Genomic DNA, 24402 nt, shown 5'->3' with positions numbered 1-24402 from the left:
AGTTCATCAAAAACGTACAAGATCAGTTTCACACAGAATATTCTAAACGATGTTAGGGACGTCGAAGAACAAGAACAAATTAAAAAAAACGAACACGAAAGAGCCCATCGAAGCATTGATGAAAACAAGAGACAGATATTAAGGAAGTATTATTTTTCGAAGATAACCGAAAAGGTCAGAAACTACATTAAAACATGCGATGCATGTAATACGTGCAAATACGATCGACACCTATTCAAAATACACCTACAAGAAACGCCTATACCGAAACACCCCTTCGAAATACTCCACGTAGACATCTACCAGATAGACGGGGAAAGTTTCCATTCAAGTATAGACAAATTTTCGAAATTTGAAAGAATGCTACCTATAAAATCTAGACAAATAGAAGATATTCGAAAAGCATTCGAAAAAACGATTACGTCATGTCTGATACCATCAATGATTGTCACCGATAACGAAAAGACTTTTCTATCAGTGGAAATTTGAGGAATTATGCTAGACCTAAACATGAGAGCCTACGATACGCCAAGTAATTAATCAGAGGTTAATGGTGGTGGAAAGGTTCCATTCAAAGATAACTGAGATGTACCACATAAAAAAGCTTGTTCAACCCAATTACTCGACAAAGAGAAGGATGGCGATTGTGATTGGAAAATACAACGACACAATCCACAGTGTTACGAAAAAAACACCAAAACAAATTCTGTTAGGAATTTCTCATAATCCCACTACAGTGGAAGACATCGAAACAGTGCGACAAAAAGTGTACGATGTAGCGATAGTTCAGCTGAAAGAAGCTCAAGAGAAGCAACAGAAACATCACAACAAAGGCAGAAGGGCACCTCCAGAGCTAAGGGCGGGCCAAGAAATATTTGGAAAAGACAAAAAATATTTGAGGGTAAACAAAAATCTCTATTTCGAAAAGCCAATGTTATCTCAAATAAGCGAAGAACTGCGAAAAATGAACAGAATTATATGATTCATAAAACGAATATCCGGAATGTACAGATATGACGTCAGAAATGAAATGGAAAACAGATATAAATTGTAGAAATAAGGTGATAATTATTAAAGATGATCCTGGAGAATCAACACTTAAGGATGGGGTAACCGCATCGTATATGATCGTATGGCATTATGTTAGCATTAAGTATTTTATCTATGTATTAGTTCTAGTTAGGTGTAAGGTGCGTGTCATTTGTAATAATACTTTAGTCGATAAGCAACCACCAGAGTGTGCAGACTCGATAACTTGAATGACATAGTTTGCCGGTGTTGAAATGTATTGCATGAAGTATTTCCTCCCGCTCAAAGTGTAAATCCGCTAGCTCGATATGATGCTAGTGAAGTTTGCTTTAGTTTTTTCACTGGAATCTTGAGCAGCACCTGGTGAATTGTATCATATTTTCAAAATTAATTTTTACTACTTTTTCGTGAATATTTTTAACAAAACTCTCTCTACAACTCTCTCTCTCTCTCTCTGCTCCCGACCGGCGTGAGGAACGGACGTATCGATGTCCTGTATTTATTTGTTCAATTTTAATGTGTAATTGTATTATTAATTGTAGCTAATAAAACGACATCTTGTTAACAATACAAAATAGCATATATGTAAAGTTAGTGGTAGTGATAAAGACAATTGAACACGGCCAACGAACAAGAACGTCTTGTTACTGTTACGTGATTGCGACTGATTGCTTTATTTTCTAAATTATATATTTCTTAATTATTATTCAACTAAATTAAATTCTTTTAAATTCAACAGACCGTTAGTGGCTCCCTTGAATTGCGTTACCTCGCAATACATATCAAAATTTCACGCAAAACATGTTCACACGCATAATATATTTGTTTTGCATTTTACGTAGATGGCCGCAGAGAACGTATACAATTCAAAAACGCGGAACTCGACAGATTCGGCTCACAACGATCACAAAACGACATGGAATTCCTTACATAAAAAGAGACTTTGGTTCAGAGGAACCAAAGCTAGTACGGCATCCCCCTACGTCAAGTATCACTCTAACATGTAGCGATCTCACACAACACGACAAAAAATGGCTCAGCCTACATTTATAGCAGGCTTAATACTAGGGACAATTGATGCCTCATAGCTACTTGACAAAAACAGTTACTCAGTCCCTCGCTTGACACCTCGACAGCACATGAGACTAAGCACACCGCACGATACTGCGCAAACGTACCTATGAGTATAATGACGCGTCGATTCAATGAATATTCGAGCGACTTATACTTTAATCTGTGTACCAGAACATCTAAGAATAGGATTACTGATGTGTAAGTATAAGAATATGTTTAATTTGGTTCTCTCGTTTTGGTTCGTTTTGATATGCAAAATAAGCAAAGGGCAACGCAAAGTTACGGTCACTAGAATATAATTCAATTCGATTAGTTTAAGCAATCTAGCTTTAAGAATGCTGCTAATAGTACTGCAGTGCTAATAATAACTGCATCTCGAGGATACAGGAATATCGAGAATCTTTAGAGAGTCGCAAAAGATACTGTGAGAAAAAGTACTGTAACTTTATTCGCTGTTCTCGCATCATCAATTAATTTTTTTAAACTTCGGTGGCCGAACGTGTAAATTATGTTCTAAACACGTACAACCGATTTTGTATGTAAGCATCTCATCTCAGTTTTTATGTATCGCGTAGTCAGCAAATCGTGCCAAAAAGGTTTCTTCAGCACAACACTAGTGACGATCTGAAAGTAGTAGAGGAGTTTGCTACCTTGATACGATTCGATCGTATCTTCGGACAACAACTTAAGCAACAAAATCCTCAGGCGCATTGTGATGGGAAATCGTGCACAATCATTTACTTTCCGAAAGACTTTTTCTCAAGATACGAAATGCAGTACACATCTGTAGTGATCAGAGGAGGAAATTCGCATTTGGGATCGTTTCAAGAAACGTACATCGATGTATTATATGTCTCTACCAACAGTTCTCACTCAAGTGATACTTTTTTATTTTCTTCAACAACATATACGGACCGAGAATTCCAACACTCGCGGACGTGTGGAGAAAGAGAATAAACCACAAAGGGAAAACGGATGCATGATTATTGTAACTAACTCAACTGTTTCGCTAGGTAGACATCTTGGTGGTAAACCGCTCAACCATGTATGAATCATCGCATCTAGCATTCGATAAATACGAGAAATAGTTATAATTTGAAGAGTAACTTTTATAAATAAGCAACATTCAACAATGACAAGGAACAAACAATGATAAGTTTGGATTATATTGCTGATTCCAACGTCCTAAAATTATCGCCAGGTTATTAGTAGCCCACTGTCGATTAGTTACTTTTAGTTTGACCATTAAAATGTTTTGCTACGATTAAAACGTATCAAAACTTGGAATGAAAATTCAAACTTAAAATTACGGTATGTAATGACTCTGATTGCTTCATGCGTTTATTTAATACGAACAGACGAATGGGAAACATTATTCATCCTTTAAGTTTACTAAGGAAACACAATGTTATTAACTTTTTAAAATTCACCTATATTTCAAACTACTTCGCATTTATCAAGAAATCACAGGTAGATTTTTAAAGTTCATGCTTATTGGAAATTTGTGCAATAACGTTACTTCTACCATTCAATCATCGATCGAAATATTCCTTTACGACGTACCGCGCAATATATTTGCAGCTTAAGTATAGTTTCGTTGTCCATTGATTCCCAGTGCGCTGTCACTCTGTAGTCACCAGCAGGAACAGATCGTGGAGACAATCGTTCGTCCATAGTCCACAAGACGTCGTATGTTCTATTCTGAAGAAATATTGAAAAATGTCTAAACCCCTTGTCAACGTTCTTTTGAATTCGTTCATTTTGAATACTTACTCCATGTGGACAGGGAGTAACTATCGTTGGCAGCGTTTCCTCAAAAATATTGTATAAGTACACCGATAACGGATCTTTTGGTCTATTTCGTAAAAACTTACAACCTTCTATTCTAGTGTTAAATAGAAATGGTTGATACTCATTGAATTTATACTCGATTTTGATTGTAACAAAACACTCATTTATGACTTCTGGAATAGTAACAGAAATGTTCAATAAGGTTGGTTGATGACGACGCAGAACTGTTTTGCAATAATTAACAATAGAATGTTGATACGGTTGATCCACGCACAATATCTTCACGAGCCGCAACTGATAAGGTTTAGTGGAATTATCTTGAGTATCAACTTCAAAACACAAGATACACATTAAATTCAAGAGCACATAAAATGTTTGCTTTCCCATTACTACCAAGACTTCAAAAATCAAAATCAGTACTTCAACAAATAGATGCACTGTAACTGTTTATAAATCCATTAAATAAATATAATGTCAGACATAATGTATTTATAATTCGGTTGTGATATTTGATAAACTAATATCTGTTAAGTATTAGCCTACGAAAATGCAATGTAGTTAATCAGGTTCTATCACATCACCCATCTATAAAATTTTGTTGATGTAATTGTGAAAAATTAGACTTTTAGAGTTTTATAGTAATGTTAATAACCCACCATGAAGATATAAAACTATCAAAACTAATATTGTTTTAGTTATGATCTAAATGTAAAATCCGGTTCCATTCCTACACTCACGCACTCTTTGATATCTCTGAGGGATCTACTCTGAGGCTGCGTACCAAGACAAGAGATATCTTTACTGCATGTTATGATTCTGACTACGACATCATTATTCTGACTGAATTTTGGGCCGATGAGTCTATCCCGTCGTCGATCCTATTTGACAATGATCGTTTTGTAGTATATCGAACTGATCGCTCCGCTGCTAATAGTACCAAGTTGAGAGACGGTATAGTTCTAATTGCCGTATCTACGATACACGATACGATACTCCTGGCACTCCTCTCTCTAACAACGCTAGGAGCGTGTGGAATAGGCAGAGTGCTGGTATGGAAACTTTTATAATCGGTGCTGTTTATTTGCCTCAAGATAGTTCAAATGATGTCCACACCATTAACAGCTTTTGATTAATTCTTCGCCATGTGAAAGACAACCAACCTGTGTGCGCGATTTCAACCAGCTAGCTAGGTTGGAGTTTACCCCAGAACGGGATGGTAATCTTGGACTCTTCGGTTTCCCAATATTTGCCCAGCAGCTTCACACTATTCGATGAATTCAACTACAGCGGTCTGAATCAAATAAACAGTCATAAGAACTCAGTTGACTCACTGGAATTTTGAACTTTGGTAGGCGCCATGAATTCCTAGCTTCAATGTAATGGTGCTGCCTGAATGTTGCTGTCATACCGTGCTTGCTCTTCATGTTGAGGCTAACTCTACAAACAGTAATTCAAATTATGGTAAATTCTACAAACAGTAATTCATTATAGTGTGCTATTGTTAGTCCTATTTTAGAATTTGCTAGTATTATTATTAGCACATAATTGACAGGCTGGAATAAGTGCAAAGAAAAATGACACGAGAGCTCTTTTATCTGCTTCCTCGGTCTCGTAGCACTACCCTACCCACATACCGTACTAGGTTTCTGTTGATGGTCGGTAACCTATTGAGTTTTATCTAATCCATTTAGAATTATTCTTAATTGTTATGAGTTGTTATGGTTTGTTAGAATTATTTTTAATTGTTATTTCAATGGTGTGTCGAGTAGCCGGCCACCTAGATTGAGTAAGTTTTTTTTTAAATTAACGTAATTTTTTAGTCAAAGCTGACCTCTCATGCTTTTGGCGGCCCTGTGGCATGATTGTACCGGCGCCGTCCATATGAACGGATCGGTCCAATCCCCCGTATGCAGGACTGACTGTCCAACTACGGGTAAATAAACTCACAAAAAGCCAGGAATGGCAGACCTAGACCTCTTGAGGATGTTGTTGCCAATAAAGAAGAAGAAAATCTCCAATGCTTCCAGATCACTGGTAAGCATATTTTTAGCAATTTATATTTCACTTAAATAGTACGATATATATAATTTTGTGCTTAATGTATCTTTTGAGAACAATTATTCAAATGGCTAATTAGTGACGATTCATTTAAAGCAGGAATCAAAAGACTTATGAATCCCCAGATAAATGGCGAATTGGAAGACGAAAGAGGCATAGCAGTCATACTCGTTTTTGACAACTGATGAGCAGGAGAGGTACATGACTGACAAAATCTTAGAGAAGTCATGAGTGAATAGAGATTCGGATTCAAAATTTCAGTCAAAATATTCATCCACCCAACACTAGTACGACGTCATCTTCAAAATGTTCAGCTCGCATTAACTGATAACGCTGTCAAACTTTAGTTGTACATAACAGGAAAACCGCAAAACACGAAACAATGCAGGGTTCTCTTCAAGATGGTTTGGAACTGGATGGTAGTAGATTCGTAGCGAAAATCGCAGGGTAGTATGGTAGGGAAAAATCGTTGAATTTCATTTATTTTTTAAATACATATGTTGTATACTAAAGCAGATCGAATGTCAGCTATTGTAACCTGCTTTCGTTTTTGGTATCGATTTTTGGTATCGAAATGATCACATAATCGTTCCAAGGTTTTGTAAAGGTTTTGGTTCTTGATGATGTCAAGCACATCTTCAGCTATTATACCAAAATTATACAATATATCTATTATACAAAATTAAACAACCCTTTCTTTTAACAATATTTTAAATTATTGTTATCAACGGATTAACTAAGTTTAAAACAAAATGATTTTGATTTATTCCGATATATTTGTCAGAATTGATACTGGAGTGTTGCTAAAACCATTGATCGCAGTTTTGAAAATACCTCTATTACCATTCAATCATCGATCGAAATATTCCTTTACGACGTACCGCGCAATATATTTGTAGTTTAAGTATAGTTTCGTTGTCCATTGATTCCCAGTGCGCTGTCACTCTGTAGTCACCAGCTGGAACAGATCGTGGAGACAATCGTTCGTCCATAGTCCACAAGACGTCGTATGTTCTATTCTGTAAAAATATGGAAGAATATTTAAATCACTTGTCAACGCTCTTTTGATAATTTTGAATACTTACTCCATGTGGACAAGGAGTAAATATCGTTGGCAGCGTTTCCGAAAACACCCTGTATAGGTATGCCGATAACGGATCTACTGGTTTATTTCGTAAAAACTGACATGCTTCTGCCGATCCATCGAACAAGAATGGTTGATACTCATTGAATTTATACTCAATTTTGACAGAAACATAGAATGCATTTAACAAATCGGGCAACGTAACAGAAATGTTCAACAAAGTGGGTTTATCACGGCGCAATATTGTTTTGCAATAATGCAATATCGTACGTTTGTACGGTTGATCCACACAAAGTATTTTCACGAGCCGTAACTGAAACGGTCTAGAGGAATTATCTGGAGAAACCACTTCCAAAAATAAGATAAAAGTTAAGCACATTCTGATGTAAAACACACCTTTTGTACTCATTTTTTTTAATATGTGATTTTGCAACAAAACGCCTTTCGACAGGGCTACAGTACAAATCAAGCAATATTTTAGTTATGATCAAGTTTGACCATACCAGTAGCCAGTAACATAAAATAATATGTGGTCAGTATTAAATTGGTCGAAAGAATGTACTTCTAATTATACGCTACTTCAGTCAAATAGTTCAATTAAAAACATTAGAGGACTGCATTCGCCGTTACTGGTTCAAAGCCTCTATAATTTAAAAAAATGTAATACATTATATTCAGATAATTTTCTCTCAAACATTTCGTCTTTGTATGTGACCTTTCAATTGTTTAGATAAGGCTGACAAGAACTGTTAGATATGAATTACACTCGGTAATAATGTTATTTTTCATTGCAGCCTGATTTGCGGTAAGTGTACCAATAGTGGTGCAATTAGCCAGTATGCCAACAATTTGAACTATGTGGTGTTTAGAAAGAGAAAATGTTAATGTTTCAACGACCTATGTTAGAAAATACGTTTCGGTTTAAAAAATAGGTACATATCCTCCGTCAAACAAAGCAACCTATGACAAATATCTAATTTTAAAATTACATCCTGAATAGACAGTTAGATCTAGTTTTTATAAATGAACCTGCATTGAATTCTGCCACACCTTTTCATCCTCTGTGGAATTTACCCAAAATAGCTCATCTACACATACTTATGATGATACCAACTCGAATCCTAGATTTAAGTATCGCAAGTTCAATTTTGTGTTGTTCAGCCAGATCATAGCTAATAAAGACTGATCGTTTTTAGATGTGCACATTTCCGTAGAAATTGCTATATATATGTTTTCCGCAGTTGAAAGCCCCTATGTGTTGTCCCATCGCAAAACTTCCCCCATTCCCACCCAGGACCGATTCTACACTCCGTTCCCTGCGTAAAGATAGACCTCGTGCATTTCGCTTGCTAAGCCTTTCGCATTCAGCTTATTATTTTAAGATTTTTAAGTATGCAGCGTCGGCTTTTCGTATCTATAATCATGCCAGATACAAAATCCACATGGGAAAACTGCAACCCCAGTTACTCACCCATCCAAAATTCTTTTGGTCGTATGTGAATAAGAACCACAAATCCTCCGCTTTTCCTGCTGTTATGTCTTTGGGCTCAGTATCTGCTGATACCGTGACCGACATCAGTACTTTATTCGATGGGAACTTATCAAGCAACTTTGCAATATCCTCCCCTGTGTCAGTGTTAAAAGTTCCGACAGCCTTTAACTGATCTAGTCACTTTGCCAGCCTCATTGACGATGATTCAGTCCTCTCCGCCTTAAATAGGCTGTAACAGTCATACATTCCAGGACCAGATGAAATCCCTGCTGCTGTGTTAAATGGTTGTCGGTCTATATTAGCTCCTCTTAAATGTAAATTAATCGGTCTATCCGTGTTATCCTCCTGTTTTCATACGCTTTGGAAACAGTTTGTTTCCATCAATAAGAAAGGCAACACCTCTTCGGTTTGTAATAATCGCGGTATTACAGTCATGTGCACTGTCAAAGGTTTTCGAAACTGTTGTCTTGTTGTTGCTTATAGATAAATTACCTAATTTAGGCATTCCTCTGTTATATCCTGGTTACGTTCTTTTCTGTGCAATCGTGATTATCGTGACATTCCCCTATTGTTGCTAATGTTGGTGTCCCACAGGGCAGCGTGCTTAGTCCTCTGATATTTATCCTTTTCATTAACGTGGTTTTTCTGTCTAGCCACCTTATAGTTTCCTTAGTTACGCTGACGATTTAAAAATCTTCTTTCCTATCTCGTCTCGTCTCGTGACTGTGATGTACTACAATCCATCCTACATAATCCACATAATCCTCCATCCTACATCTTACATAATTTTCCTTGTGGTGTTGTCGTAACTTAGTAACTTTTTCTATTGCTTTGTCCTGATTGCCCTGTTACTGTACTCGTAATCCCATTTCCACTCAGTATACCATTTCTTCGGTCCAGTCTTCCTTCATTGCTTCCTTTTTGCTCAGTTGTATCGATGTTCCTACTCTTCTTTCCTCTAACCACTTTATGTTCCTTCTCGTTCCCTTCGTATGCGTTTCCTTTAAATATACCCAGTCGTCGCACCTCCTTAGGTCGCAGTGATCCACTACTACGTGCGGTATGTACTAAAAATTAAGTAAATAAATAAATAAAATAAATTAAATAAGTTTGGGGGATGCCCGGTGGCATGATGGTAGCGATGCCGATCTTCATACGAACGGACCGTACCAAAATCCCATTCGGACCAATCCCCCGTACGCAAGACTGACTATCCAGCTACGGGTAAATAAAGTCAAAGAAAGCCAGAAATGGCAGTATCGTGTACAGGTGGTATTGTGGACGAATATAGTTGCTATTTTTTGTTCATCATTTTATCACTAACGCTTTTCCCTTAGCAGTAAGGTGGCAGTTTCCAGTTTCGTTCTCCATTTCCCGTAGGACCTATGACTTGGAAGACTATTTGTCCCTCAAATGTCAAGAAATGTTAGAAATGTTTCATCCCGTAAACTGGTTTGGTTTGTTATAATAAGCAACATGTATGAAGCTTTATGTAAATTTTGTCTTATTTATGTGAAGAAAGTCGAAAGAATGAAAATAAAATTTTTTACAAGTTGCACATTTCAAGAAGCACCACTACTCTCATAGGGAAAACCAAATTAAATGACCAGTATTGTTTAACGAATAGTTGAAATAGTTAATGATGACCAGTATTGTTCAACCAATATGACCAGTATGTTCAAAAAATGACAAGTATTGTTCAACCAGTATGACCAGTATGTTCAAAAAATGACCAGTATTGTTCAACGAATAGTTGAAATAGTGAAAAGAATAGTTGAAGCCCAAAGTTTTGAATCAAAGAACAAAACCATTGAACAACTAACTGCAAGTCTTAAAAAAACAAGTAGTTGCTCTAACAAAAGCTGTTAATGAACAAATTCCTCTTCAATCACTAAATGTTGTAAATAATACTTAAAATTCACCCAAAACATCTCTGAGTTGTAGAATCGAAATCTGGTATTATCTCCGAGAAATAGAATCAGAAGATGGTAGTTCAATCGAAAGAACGTGAAAAAAAAGAAAGAAAAAAAAGTAAGAAAGAAGTGTAACGTTTTCATTCGATGAATTAAGCCCACTAAACAAAGCATTGCACAACTAATTCCTTCTACAGGTCTAGCACAACAAAAAAGAAAAAAATGAAAACCATGCGATACAGAAATTAGTAATGTACCTTATATTAAATAAATCATTATGGAACAATGCAAAACATGGCTCTCCCAATTTACTCTAAATCAACCAAAAATCTAAGTCTGTTTCCTATTACTTGGAATATAAGAATCATGAATAAAAACCTAGATGAATTGAAATAAATTTTAACAAAACTCACATTAAGTTATAGCGATCCACGAAACTTTGAACTTCCTTTACTCTCTTCAAGAATTAAAAAAAAAGCGAAGCGAAAAAAAAACTATACATGGAAATTTTGAATAGGAAACATTTAGCATTACAGCGTTGGTTTTGGAATACTTAATCATATTCCTTTTAAAACTCTTAAAATATCTACGACCGTCTCAGCCATTGTTATACGAATTAAATATCCGGGAATGCAACTACTCTGAACGTTTACCTGCCTCCAAACAATACTTCAATATATCTTCCTTATCATTAATTTGCATGTTTATTTGAATAGAAACCCAACCCGTGTTAACAATTCAAACAGAACTTCATCTATTCTTGATTATTGCGTTACTGATATCTTGATTATTGCGTTTCCCAAATTACTCTCTTCTGTTTGAATGATACTCATGAGAGTGACCAGTATAATAAATGGAAATTTTTCTCTTTCTTCCTACACATCCCGTCCCAAATGGAAGTATACTGAAGCAAATTGGGAAGAATATCAACACCAAATCTCTAGATCGTTGGAAAAAATAGCATGCACATCAAATGTATCCACTCCTTTTCGAAATTATTAAAAATACAGTCAAAAGTAGTATACCATGGACTAAAGGCATACCAAGCTCAAGAAACATTCCTTCGTTCCCTGGAACGAAGCAGTAGCCCGTGAAATTTGAGCGAGATGAAAAGGACATAGACAATTTAAAAAAGCTAGTAAAATTAACATTTACCTCTTCATTGGGATAGACTCCAGAGCTAATTTTACTGTAGGAATAAATCCATCTATGTCCTCCAAATAAATTTGACACAAAGTAAACCTTTTGACGGGAAAACAAAAATCTCATTCTCCTATCATACTGAACAAAGAAAATACGATCTCAGATCCATTACAAGTAGCTAACACTTTCGTAGAATTGTTTTTAAGTTTGAATCTACAGAAGAACATGACTACAACGATTTGTTTTCAATGCAAAACCCATATGCTTTTGATAAAAGCTAGGGAAACTCTGCAGGTCCAGATGAGATAGGCTATCCTTTACTACAACACCTTCCGCCTCATGGTAAAATGACTCTTCTTCGGATTTATAATGACATATAGATATCTGGGAAAATTCCGAAAAAATGGAAAATGAGCTACGTTATCCCATTATTGAAATCTAAAATACTGTATCATAATGTAGAAAGTTTTCGTCTTATATAAAACAAGGTTTTAGAAAGGATGATTAACAGAAGACTGATAGAAGAATTAAAAAAAGTCTATGGAACTTAAACCAACTTGTCTTTCATTCGGGTAGGAGTACTTCAACATATTTCGCTTCCTTTCCGCGCCGGTTCTACAAAACAAAATTGATACAAAATTTTGTCCGTTCCGTTCCCCCCGGATTATCTATCTTGTTACGTGGTAAATAAATCTACTAACCAGAAATGAAAGGCCATAAAAACGACCTAGAAGGTCATTATGCCAAGAAGGAGACATAGATAAGACCACAAGACAAGACAAGACCCAAACTATATCGTTTGTACAAAAAAGGGGAATCATATACGCCATAGGCATGAGTCAAATTAGTGATCAGATTTTATAGCGGGTTAGCGATTTTTGTTCGTGAATTTTATACAAAATCCATGTCTCAGAGGCGTATGTGAGTACTGGAACTATATAAGTTCTGTAAGGCTTCGATTCACTGTTCACTGTTTTGCAGTTTTATCAGTTCGGCTACTATTCCTTTGGTGTTGGTGTTTTGTTATTCTCGAGCCAACGGATGGCCTTTCGGGTTTGCTCAATGTTAGGTGACAGTAGCATGATATCATCTGCTAGTGGAGACTCTAGCAACTCGTTGAGCTGATCATTTAATAATTCATCAAAATACTGAGTCCAAGACGACTTCTGACTGGTAACTGACCAGATCTCTATACTTATTTTGCAGGCAGGCCATCTTAGTTCTGAAGTTGTTTCCGTGACCTACTATCTCATGGTAAAACTTTCTTACGGGTCCGTACGTACTCTGATTTCTTGAAGTTCCCGCAAATGCTGTTCCTCCCAGAGTTGTTTCTTGGTGCGGTGAACATTTTCCTCCTCTCGTCTGAGCCGTGTGTATTACTCTGCGCATGCCCGCGTTCTATACCGCTTCTGCATTGTTCGGTAGGCGCAGTTCTTACGTTCGGTCACTTGTCTACATTCTTCATTGAACCTGCCAATTCTGGTGTTGATAGTGGCAGTCATGGTGGGATAGTGGCATTGTCACGTGTTTACTTGACCCCCATTGTCGCGGGGGCGAGCGATTCTGCAATGTATCTCTAGGCCAACCAAATAGTGATCGGAATCGATGTTGGCACCTTGATATGTTCTGACGTTTAACAGGCTCGATTGTCTTTGGCGGCTCATCAACACGTGGTCAATCTGATTGCTGGTGGCTCGATACGGGGATGGTTTGGTGGATATCCGTGGGATGGAACCCACGTGGTTTTGTGGATATCCCGATGTACAAATTTTTTTCTTCCAACAACCAGATTGTTTGCTGCTGCAAACTGGATCAATCTACTACCATTGTCGTTGCTGTGCTCATGTAGACTGTAACATGATCAATGCCTCGTTGCAAGGACTGACTATCCTTGGTAAATTTAAGCTAAAAAGGCAGGTATGGCCTAGAACGTCGTTACGCCAAGAGAGAGAGAGAGAGAGAGAGAGAGAGAGAGAGAGAGAGAGAGAGAGAGAGAGAGAGAGCGAGAGAGATAGTTCAGGATAATTGAAAGATTTTGAATTGGGTATATTCTGGGATTCTGAGAAGACGTTTAGTGATGCTGAAGTCAATTCTCAGAATTTTTAACCTTTCGTTTGGCATTATTATGTTGACGAAAGTTTCTATGGTTGAATTAGTCCTCCACTTTAAGTGGAGCTAGGCCCAGTATATTTGTTACAGCACATCACACGATTTAGCTCAAAGTGTATAAAGACCAGGTGGTCGTATCCCATGTAAATTGACAAGTAAACCCAGAAAAAAATCGATTTTGACAAGACGAGTAAAAACCAAACTGGCACAAATTTCCTTTAGAACATACGCAGAAACCGTTTATTACTTTATTAAAGTTATTAGTTTGTAAACGAATTATCTGCTTGTAAATTCTTCCCAAATTGTGGTTGGCATTATTTAAAGTTGTATTTAAGGTTCTGAGACGTAATATCTGTATCGTACTTGACCGTGAATGTGTTGGAAGAGCTGGATTTTGATCCATAGAGGTTGATATGACTAAAGTATACGGGATATTGCTGTGAGATATAAAGTATATTACGTTACAAACAAGAAAACGGATATTTGAATGGATAGTGTTTTGACCGAGTAGATCTGTCAAATGCTATTTAGACGAATATTTCAGGGGTTTTCAGGGTTTGCATTGACAGGAATGTTTTTTTTTTATCATGAAGAACGGTCCGGGCGTATTACTAATCAAATGTTTATTATTAATACAAAAAAATTAATATACAAATTAAAAACTACAAATACTTGATGTCAAATTTTGTTGAAACCTGTGGATTTTTGTTACGTCTGTTTTTTTTATGTTTTTTCGTGAATCTATGTAGCTGGTGTATTGTGGACAAAGAGGGTTGAAATTCGAACTGTTCAATTGGGATGATATTATTTGTTGAGGTATGTATTCTCATCTGGATCTCAATGCACTTTTCAAATACTTTTCCAATGCAATTTAACGGGCTGATAGGTCTATAGCCTTCTGCTTCGGTTGGATCTTTACCTGGTTTTGGGATTGCAATAACTTTAGCTATTTTCCAGTAACTATGAAAGTAGCCAAGTTTAAGGCATCCATTGAAAATGGTGGTCAGATGCGCTATTGCTTTCCTCGGTAGTTGTTTTAGCGATGGGCCTTAGGTTTTTTTGTTTTTAATTTGGATAACAGTTCTTTAATATCTTTTGGCTTTATCTGTTTGTTTATGAATTGCTCGGATTGGTGTCTTTTTTAGGTTTCTTATATCCCTAGCCTCTTTGAGTTTCTCTTTACTATTGGCATTTATTGTAATATTGTGTGTTGCTTCAACCTGTTCTTTTACTGCTTTACATTTTTCTTCAAGGATAATCAACGTTTTACTTTTTAATTTTATTGGGAGGACTTACCTTGCATAGTTTTTAATTATGCGAACGATATATCCAATATTTGTAGTTATTATTCAATTGTTCATTATTTATTAATTCTTTTCCCATTAATTGTTTTTAACTTCAAACAAAGCTATTTCAATTGTCTTTTAGAGTCGGTAATACGATTTTTCAGTGAAACGTTTAGCCTGTGTCTTTGCCATCTTCTCGGGACTATATTTTGGATTTTTATGAGCGAGATTATTGCTGAGGGTATAATCATCCTATAAGTACAGGGTTTTTTGAGAGAAAATGCTAAATTATGACCCGTTATAATGGTTGGTATAATGGTGAGCCTTTCTACCATTCCGTCTATTTGTCCATTGTTTTGTATGTCACAAAATTGTGTCTCAAAAGGATTTATCCTGGAATTTATATGTTCTTTGAATATGTTCCAGGTTGCAGTTTGCTGTAATCAAATATTGTTCTTAGTTGTTTGTAGAATTTGCATTAAAAACAGATAACATTACAGTTTCGTTCTGATGGGATGGTCTGAGTCAAAGCAGGTTTTGGTTATTAAGTCGGATATTTCGAAAGTGATATTTGATAAAGTTAAGCCTATTGTGGAGGGGTTCCGTGATGCGTCAAATGGATAGTATTTAGGTGTGTTGGGGTGATAGATTGTAAATTTCCCTATTTGCATTTCTCTTGCCCTCTTGCTACTTGGTGTTGCATGTGATTTTACTGATTTAAGATTAAAATTCCTCCTTTGGTACCGTCTTTCCTGTCTACGCTGTGCGTGATGTAATCAGTAATTGCAGAAAGGTTTAAGAAAGGTTTCCAAAAAAGCAATGAAATCAATATTATTTTCATTTAGATATTGTATTAGTTCCTTTTCTTTGTTGGAGATGCCGTTTGCATTCCAGTATGAAAAAGTAATATTTGAGGCCGCCATTACGGAAAACAATGTTTTTGAACTATGCATATGTGTTAGATTGTGCTCATTACATGCGGATGGCATGAGTATTCGCGGTTGGGATTTGGGAACGTTGCGATAGTGAATTTTGTAAGTATGGGAAATTTTGGATAGTTTTTGGTACCTGTATTGGTGTTTGTGGTTTGACGTTGCTTTTATAAGGTGTTCTCTTGCTCTGTCGTTCTGGGCAAACGGAGTAATTTGCTGTGTAATTACCTCTGCAGTTTGCACATTTCAGCTTGTGCGTTGGGATTTGTCCGTCCGTTGACCCCTTGGCCACTGGACTCTCGGATGATACATGATGAGCTGCATAATCACTTTGGAACATTGTAACAACATGCCGCTCTGTGGCAATTTTTACATTGCACTATGCTGTTGTTAGAGTAGTACCGCCAATTTACTGATGGATCTATACTCTGAAGGAACACAACGTTTTCAGATCTACTATGCCTTTACTGAAATGAAGCAAATATACCGCTTGCCCATACTTACAAAATTCACTATCGCAACGTTCCCAAATCCCAACCGTGAATACTCATGCCATGCACGCGTAATGAGCACAAATTAAAACATATGTATCGTTTTTTGTTTACAACCAAGTCTTTAATCACCTGGGGAGTCACATTTTCCTTTTTGAGGATGTTTCGGATTTTGCCTGTTGGCGTGTCGTTAAGACCCATTAGAACAATGTTGGTTGTTCTATCTTCTTCCAGTTGGTGTGTGTCGAAGTTCGTTTTGGTTTGCTTTAAGTGGTTTATCACTACTTCGAAATCGTTTACTGCTGTAGTGCGCACTACGATACCTTTGTTTGTTACAGCTGTTGTGTAACGCACGACTCCGGCGGAGGTGATCTTTTGATGTCCAACGTTGTTACTATTCACCACAATCAGAGGTGGTGTCTTGGGTGAAGATGTTGTTCTTTGCATTAATTATTGTGTGGCGACCAGAGCGTCCTGGTTAGCCAAGACACGAAAAAGCGCCACCTAGGAAAAATGGGGGTACTAACAAATTGATAGTTGGGAAGTCGTCAGGGCAACCATGAGCACAATAAGTTCCTTGTTTTTAGGTTGGCCGAAACAAGAGACTCGGAAAAAGTAGGACAAAAGGACAGGAATTTACGAAACGACTATTCACGGAACATACAACACAAAAGAACACATACCAACACATACGAGGTAACAGATGGACAAAAATTGGTATAAAAACGGCACCATTTCCGTACTAAAGATCAGTTATCGTTCAGCACTCCGACGAGGAGTTTCCGTCCAATCGTCGATCGAACACCGCAGTGGTAAAGCAGTGGTTTCGCTGTGCACGGTATCCAACAACCAGGAAGGGTCAATAAAAGTAGGACCGAACTCTGGTTCGGTTTCGATTTCCTGCTCGTCTCTCCTTTTGCTCACCATACGTTTGATACGGCCCATTATGGGCGACAGAAAGATATGGATACTGGGATAGTGCTCGTTTAGTTATTTTCGTTCGGGCTTGATTCGCTCTCGAGAAACACGTCTGCACGCCTTCGAGTGTCGGAAGCTACTGTTTTTCCTTCTGTCGCTACCGCTTAATTCACCACTGAAGGCTTTCTTAGCAGTTAGCAGTTTTGCTTCATTAATGCCTTTTACTCTGGTCTAGCTCCATCGGAATGCATCAGAATCGATTCTTGAGAGAATTATCAATGAGAAAAATGTGGTGGTCTATAGTGGAAAAAAATATATTCAATGAATTATCAATGAGAAAAATGTGGGGGTTTGTAATTTACAAAATTTTACGAAGTTTGAAACAAATGATTTGCAGAATAGAATTTAAAAAGTATGTTAAATAATGATACATATTTGGTTTGGTTTTTATCTAATTTAATCGTCAAAAATTTCATTTTATAACTCAACTCCTGAATCCGTATGTGTGTAAACAGCCTGGCCAAATTCGCATTCACTAAATTGTGCATGCCATTCCATATCCAGTTTGTGCGATACCGTAAGAAACCGTTTGTGCGATATGTAAAGTGTTTTGTGTTTCACTATCAATCTCACCGTTTTTTTCTTATTCGCTTGCGCGATTCAATAAGTTTGGCACGCCACTTATTATCTATCGCCAGACCCTGTCTAATTTTAGTCCACACTTTCACAAAAAATCGTTTTTAATTTGGTCCGCAATTTGAATTACAATTTTTTATCTTATTTTTTTTCTTGTTAATGCAAATAGCCGAAGTAAATTGTAATTACATACAGACTCACAGAAGAAAACCACAATAGTAGGCGTAGGAATGCCACAGAGAGGGATTTAGCTTTGCTTTGCTTTGGGAGATGAAATATATTCCCCTAATGCGATACTCTCTGGTTTCTTTACGCATTAATTAAAAGATCACGTGAATTCGCCTGTGGTTGATGTCGCTGTGCGTCTACTCTTTTTATTTTCGTCTGTCACTGCACTGTCAAATTTTTGCTTGACTGACAGTTACGTTACGTTTACGTTTATATTTCTAGTTTTTATGTTTCGTGTAATGTTCGTGATATCTTGTGATCAAACCAATGAAAAACCTGTGAACGCATGGATTTACGAACTTAACTATATTTAAACGTAAAAACAGATAGGAACTCAACAGGACGCGTGCGCACCGACCAATAACACAACTCTCTTAAAATTGCGCCATTGCTCTCCTTCTACTCGTGCCCTGGGACCGTTGACCTGCCGAGCTGATCCTTCACCTACACATCGACACGTTAACAGCTTGACTGTCAACGACGAGCAACTGGTCTAATCAGCTCGGTCAGGTTGGATCACAACACTAGTTGCTGGAGTTTAACCGCTACACCCCCGTACCCAGGACTGAATATCCTGCTACGGGTAAATAAAGTCGCAGAAGGCCAGAAATGGCAGGCTTAGACGTCTTGAGGTTGTCGTGCCGATAAAGAAGAAAAATATGAAAAATAGCGTCAAAAGTGTCTGTACTTTGAACCAAAATAAAGTTGCAGTTTGTCAGTTTTTTTTCCGCTCGAGCTACTTTATTGGAAAATCTCGTTTGCTTCTTGAATTAGAAAGTTTTACTCTATTAAATCGGAATGTGAACATCCTCTAGTGGCTTAGTATGAAATTGATTGCCATTTTACAGCTTGAGAAAATCATATTTACCGATTAAAATAAGATCGACGTGTTAGGAACAGACTACCGTCGATAAAGCCATAACCAGCATAGTTATTAGATGGATTCACAACATCTTTTACGCATTTTGTAAGAACCTGAGGGCCTAGTCCCACTCGATTTATTCAACCCTAGCAATGTTCGTGAACATAATAATGCCAAACACATGGTTTAAAAATTAAAATGAAATTAACTGAACTCGAAACGAATTCTCAGAGTTCTAATATCTTCTTCTTCATCGAAACAACAAGCTCAAGGGGTCTAGGTCTGCCATTTCTGGCTTTCTTTGACATTATTTAACCGTATCGGGACGGTCAGTCCTGCGTCCAGATGGAATTTTAGTCCGGTCCGTTCGTTTGAAGACCGGCACCGCTAGCATCATGCCACCCAGCCGCCCCTAAAATCTAAGTTCCGATATATACCCAAGTGAAAATCTTTCAATAGTGCTGGACTATACGATCAGGAAATCTTATTTTCTTTTAAAGTTGTTACGTTCAATCCTCATTGAATCTTCATTCACGTATTCTCATTGTATCACATCACATTCAGTAAATTTTTAATTTTGCGTTTGTTGTAATATTCGTTTACTTTTCGGATGTTACGTATAAAAAAGTGAGTATAAACTGTGTTAAACCTCGTAAGGGCACATTATCCCGGGTGTATTCGGTCGTTTTAATACTATTTCTTTGTTGTAAAACCCTTCAATATGTTTTATTATAAAATCCAAACCTTATTACAATTTGTTTCACCACTCAATCATGGAACGAAAAATTCCCTTTCTCCTTGTTGTACCGTAAGTTTGCAGTTTTAATAAAGTCACGTTGTCTTTAAAAGAGAAGATTGAAGTTAATCGATAATCACCAGCAGGCACCGATTTTGGAAGAGTCTGAGGATCCACCCAATACTCAATGTTGTAGGTACGATTCTGCAAATTAAAAATCCGTAACTATTGCTTAGCTTCTGAAATTTACCAATGTAATATAAAGATATTTTCAGTTCATAGATTTACTTACACCATGTGGACAGGGCTTAGCAATACTTGTGAACTTTTCAAATACTACCTTATAAGCAATTTCCGATGCAGGATCTCGTATTTTTGACGACAAAAATTCACATGCCTCTTTTTCTAAGTCGAACAAAAAGGGGCGAAAGGTAGTAAACTTATATTCTATACTGAATTTAATTTTCAGAAAATCGAAGCTTTCAGGAATCGTTATTGACAAGTTCAAAACGGTTGGCCGATTTCGACGAACTATAGTTTTGCAGTAATGTAGCACACTTCGTTGATAAGGTGTATCAAGGCACACAAATTTTGTAATTTTGAGATCATAGTCTTTGTCACTTTCGGCAGAGACGTGTTTAATCAACACATATAGTATTATTCCAAACATCATATATACAGTGTTTCTGCTCTCCATGTTCTACATAAATAACCCAAATTATGTAGAATTGTAAATAAAATGAACACCGTATCACTTCTCACAACTGAATGAAAAATAGCGCTGTTTCTGATATAAACTATAACCTGCATTTACCAACGAAACAATTTGAATAAAAGTATAAGTATACCTTAATTATAACATAAATACAAATTGAAAAAGAACAATAACAATTAGATATATTCCATATAATTGTGAGATTTAAGGTTTAATGAGCCCTTACATTAAAGGAAAGCTTTACTAGGTATTTACATGATCAGCGGTAATTTCATGTTAATTACAATCAATATGTACGTGTAACATCTAATTACATGTAATTACGTCCTCAACGGTAATTACATGATTTATGTTTAGGTAATCCAAAAGCGACCGGAATTCAAACCACACAAAACACAAATTTTGCACCATTTTACATTGATGCGTAACACCGACTACAACTGATATAATAAACAAGAGAGAAATCTAAATATAATTTATATTTGTTGCAATTTTTTGTTTTTATTTGTTACTGGTTTGCTTGATTTGTTTTTGTTGCTCTTGTTCGGCGAGAAGTTTTAAAATATGTTTTTTAACTCAGTAGTGTACACACTAATGTTATTTACCCAAACACATATATATATATTTTTTATTTGAATGATATGGATTTGATGAGTTAATTTGTACATATTGATCATTGGGATTCACCGAGCTGTACTGAAAAAAGCCGGCTTTTTGCTCTAGAAAGAATTCCACGAGCATTAAACTTGCATGCTCCCTAGTGAATGGCAATCAATTGCATAGCTTCGATAAATTGCTGTATTGCAGCATGTTTGTGAGTGGCCGGCCGGCACTGTATGAATAGAAGCCAGCCACATCGTTGAGAGAAGACAGGGATGCGATCTACAATCAACTCGGTGATGGGGGCTAGTTGCTAATCTTTAACGTTAATCACGAAGCAATCACCGAGTTGAATCTTCAGTTTATTTTTCGTAATCAGCTCTTTCAAAGTTAAGCGATTGCACATTTGCTTTTGTTGATGGGATATCGTTAGAATCCTATCCATGCCCATGTGACTAACGTTGGCAAATGTTGTCATCAATTTGCCACCATTACCATCAACAAACAGCTTGACAATTCTTCTTCTAACTAATGAGGATCTGGTAGGGAGCTTTAGTAGGTATAGACCATAGAAGATATTTCAATTGAAGAAGATCATGATACTGTTTACTAGTGAGAGGAATGAACTGATTGAAATTGGAACAAGAGTTTCGTATAAATAGTTTGGCGAGTGGCTTCAATCAGTCAGTATTCGTTTATTTGCCTGCTGGATAAGTGAGACCAGCAAATTTGCTAGTGAGTGAGAGCATTTTTTAAATTTCATTTTCTTTATTTGTTTTCTACTGCGTGTAAACAAATGTGCAAACGAAGTGTACGGTAAAATAGAAAGTATTGAAAACGTTTTGTTTGTAGTGTTTAGAGCCCGAACGGATTTCGTGAAAAAAAAAAAAGCTCAAAGTTCAATAAACGTTTTAGAAATGCTAAAGTTCATAACATGTGCAAATGTGCTAAAGGTAAGAGTGATTATCTAAACATCCACATTCACAGAGCATACATGTGACAACGAACGCTATCACCAATGTAAACTTTTACTTCTGCTGTTAAAAAAAAACAATCAGAGAGCAATTACAAACAAACTAATCAAAATTGAAATAGATTTCATGGATCTTTAACATAACAACTTTTAAAACATCTGAACAGTCGTGAGTTATAGCAAAATAATTTGAATAGTTATTAGACGAAATTATCATCTAAATTAAATTAATAGTTGTTAAAAGATAACTGTCCAGACTTTTCAGACAGTCCGAATAACTGAAATAAGATGATTTTTTATGCCAAGTTCAATGTTGTTTATTTATTGTGTTAGAAAAGTACCTGAAAAATGATGTCATTGTACAACATCACATTTGAAAAAAATTTAATGCATTGTCTTGCCTGTTTCAGTAGCAGATTAATTTGCAAAGACAATATACGATCGTTTGGATAATATTTCAATACTATCTACATTATTCATGTATCTCCATCGAACATGTTTTATACCTTATACTATTAAGCAACCAAACGTGCAAATAATTTCTTTGTGTTTTTGGCAATACAATATCATCAGCATGCCCGTTTGACTTCAATTTACTAGTGAAGTGGTAGTGGTGGCTTTCAAGTGGTTACTGAACACTTCGAAAGGAATTTCAGGCTTTACAGTATTTCATAGAGTATAGTGCTTAAGAAACGCCAAGGTCTATATAATATGAAATGTGGGCTTAGCAAAGCTCAAATAAAAGCTTTCTTATAATCTAAAGCTTAGAATAAAAAAGCTCAAGTTCAAATTAGCACAGTGCGAGAGATCAATCATTATAGCAAACTATACTCGTTTTTCTACATAGCATTGCTGCCATTTTCTGTTGCTTTCCGTAATTATGAGAGTTAAGGCCGAAGCTCCAATCAACTCATACTTACCTCCCGCTCACGGTCATGGTCACGGTGGAGAAGGTACGCATCACGACGATCACCATACGGACCTAGTACCACCATCGAGCAGCTATGGAACCCCCGATTCAAGCTATGGTCCACCTCATCATCAGTCTGGCTTCCATCCAGATCATCACGAGTACGAAGACCATCACGATCACCATGATAACCACGATGATAGTGGATCCTTTGAAGATGTAACTAATGATCATATCACTCATAAACTAATACCTTTAACGCTATACAACTCGTGATTTGTCTAATTACAGGAACCAGCCAAGTATGAATTCAGCTATGAAGTCGATGACGAAGATGCTGATCTTTCTTTCGGTCATGAAGAAATGCGTGATGGAGACTACACCACTGGAAAATATAACGTCTTGCTTCCTGATGGGCGTCGACAGGTAATGTGTCAGGTGTATTGTCTTTACTAGCTGTGAACATTATTTACTATTTGCTATTAATTATTATTAACTTTTTACGAATGAACAGATTGTAGAGTATGAGGCCGACCACAAGGGATATAGACCAAAGATTACCTACGAAGGAGGAGATGAACATCCGCATCACCATGATCATCCCCATGAGCACGGACACGAGCACGGACATGATGGCTATCCAAAGGAAACTCCGCACACTCAACTTGGTTACCCTAGGGAATCGCATCACGATTTCGAGCATAACGGTATTGGGCACGGATCGAATGAATACGACACGCATGGGCATGATAATGGACACAGCCGGGCAGATCACGGGATTCACGACGGTCATCGAGGATATGATAGTAATGCTCACGAGAACCATGGTAACGGGCATGGTCATGGACATGGGCACGGACATAACGGGCATAACGGTCATAACGATCATCATCATAACGGACATAACGGTCATCATCGCAGAAGAAGCAGCAATACTAACAACCACCAACATTCTTCGAATCACCATAATAGCATTAATCATCGTCACAATGGCTACCACTAGACCTTTTAAATTCTATAATGAAAATGAGTATTATACGAATCTAAGATGGATCAATGAATCGGAAAATATGGAAGGATTTACGAGTCGAAAATAGCGAATAAGAATCAAAACATCATATGATGCTTCGAAACATGTATCGCGCAGTTTTAGATTCTTATACTTCAGATCACATGCCAAAGGTGTATCATGCAAGAGCAGAACACTTTAGTAGACAAGTGATCTTTATTATTTAAGTCATTCACCAACGCTAATAACATACGATCAGAAGCTAATTTATAAGCTTACGCATATGCAATATATACATCCTCACATAACGAAGGACCTGAAAGCAAACTTGTTGGTTGGTTCGTTATTTCTATAAATCCATGACACTGGCTGGTAATATTACGTATGAACAGCGCTCTTTCCATTAAAGTAGA

General features: G+C 36.8%; 2 protein-coding genes across 2 annotated transcripts; one reads left to right on the top strand and one right to left on the bottom strand.

Moving 5' to 3' along the window:
- Positions 1-19806: 19806 nt before the first annotated feature.
- Positions 19807-20479, bottom strand: LOC128707215 (uncharacterized). Its single transcript, XM_053802165.1, has 2 exons — positions 20075-20479; positions 19807-19986 (listed from the first exon to the last, which is right to left on the bottom strand). Exons 1-2 carry the CDS (start codon positions 20477-20479, stop codon positions 19807-19809), a joined length of 585 nt encoding a protein of 194 aa, XP_053658140.1.
- A 1535-nt stretch (positions 20480-22014) lies between these two features.
- On the top strand, positions 22015-23983 carry LOC128707214 (histidine-rich glycoprotein-like). Its single transcript, XM_053802164.1, has 4 exons — positions 22015-22050; positions 22918-23199; positions 23272-23406; positions 23495-23983. The coding sequence occupies exons 1-4, from the start codon at positions 22015-22017 to the stop codon at positions 23981-23983; spliced, it is 942 nt and encodes a 313-aa protein (XP_053658139.1).
- The last annotated feature ends 419 nt before the right edge of the window (positions 23984-24402 follow it).

Source organism: Anopheles marshallii, chromosome 2, assembly GCF_943734725.1.
Source record: "Anopheles marshallii chromosome 2, idAnoMarsDA_429_01, whole genome shotgun sequence".
NCBI classification, from domain to species: Eukaryota; Metazoa; Arthropoda; class Insecta; order Diptera; family Culicidae; genus Anopheles; species Anopheles marshallii.
The sequence above is the reverse complement of the archived record's forward strand: the minus strand, read 5'-3'. Positions and strand labels throughout refer to the sequence as shown.

Bases quoted from the DNA above. Each gene is read 5' to 3' on its own strand.
- LOC128707214 (XM_053802164.1), top strand. From the start codon at position 22,015: ATGCTAAAGTTCATAACATGTGCAAATGTGCTAAAG. The intron at 22,051-22,917 runs GTAAGAGTGATT...TTTTCTACATAG, and splicing joins CATGTGCAAATGTGCTAAAG to CATTGCTGCCATTTTCTGTT. The intron at 23,407-23,494 runs GTAATGTGTCAG...ACGAATGAACAG, and splicing joins TTCCTGATGGGCGTCGACAG to ATTGTAGAGTATGAGGCCGA.
- LOC128707215 (XM_053802165.1), bottom strand. From the start codon at position 20,479: ATGGAGAGCAGAAACACTGTATATATGATGTTTGGAATAATACTATAT. The intron at 19,987-20,074 runs GTAAGTAAATCT...TTTAATTTGCAG, and splicing joins CTAAGCCCTGTCCACATGGT to AATCGTACCTACAACATTGA.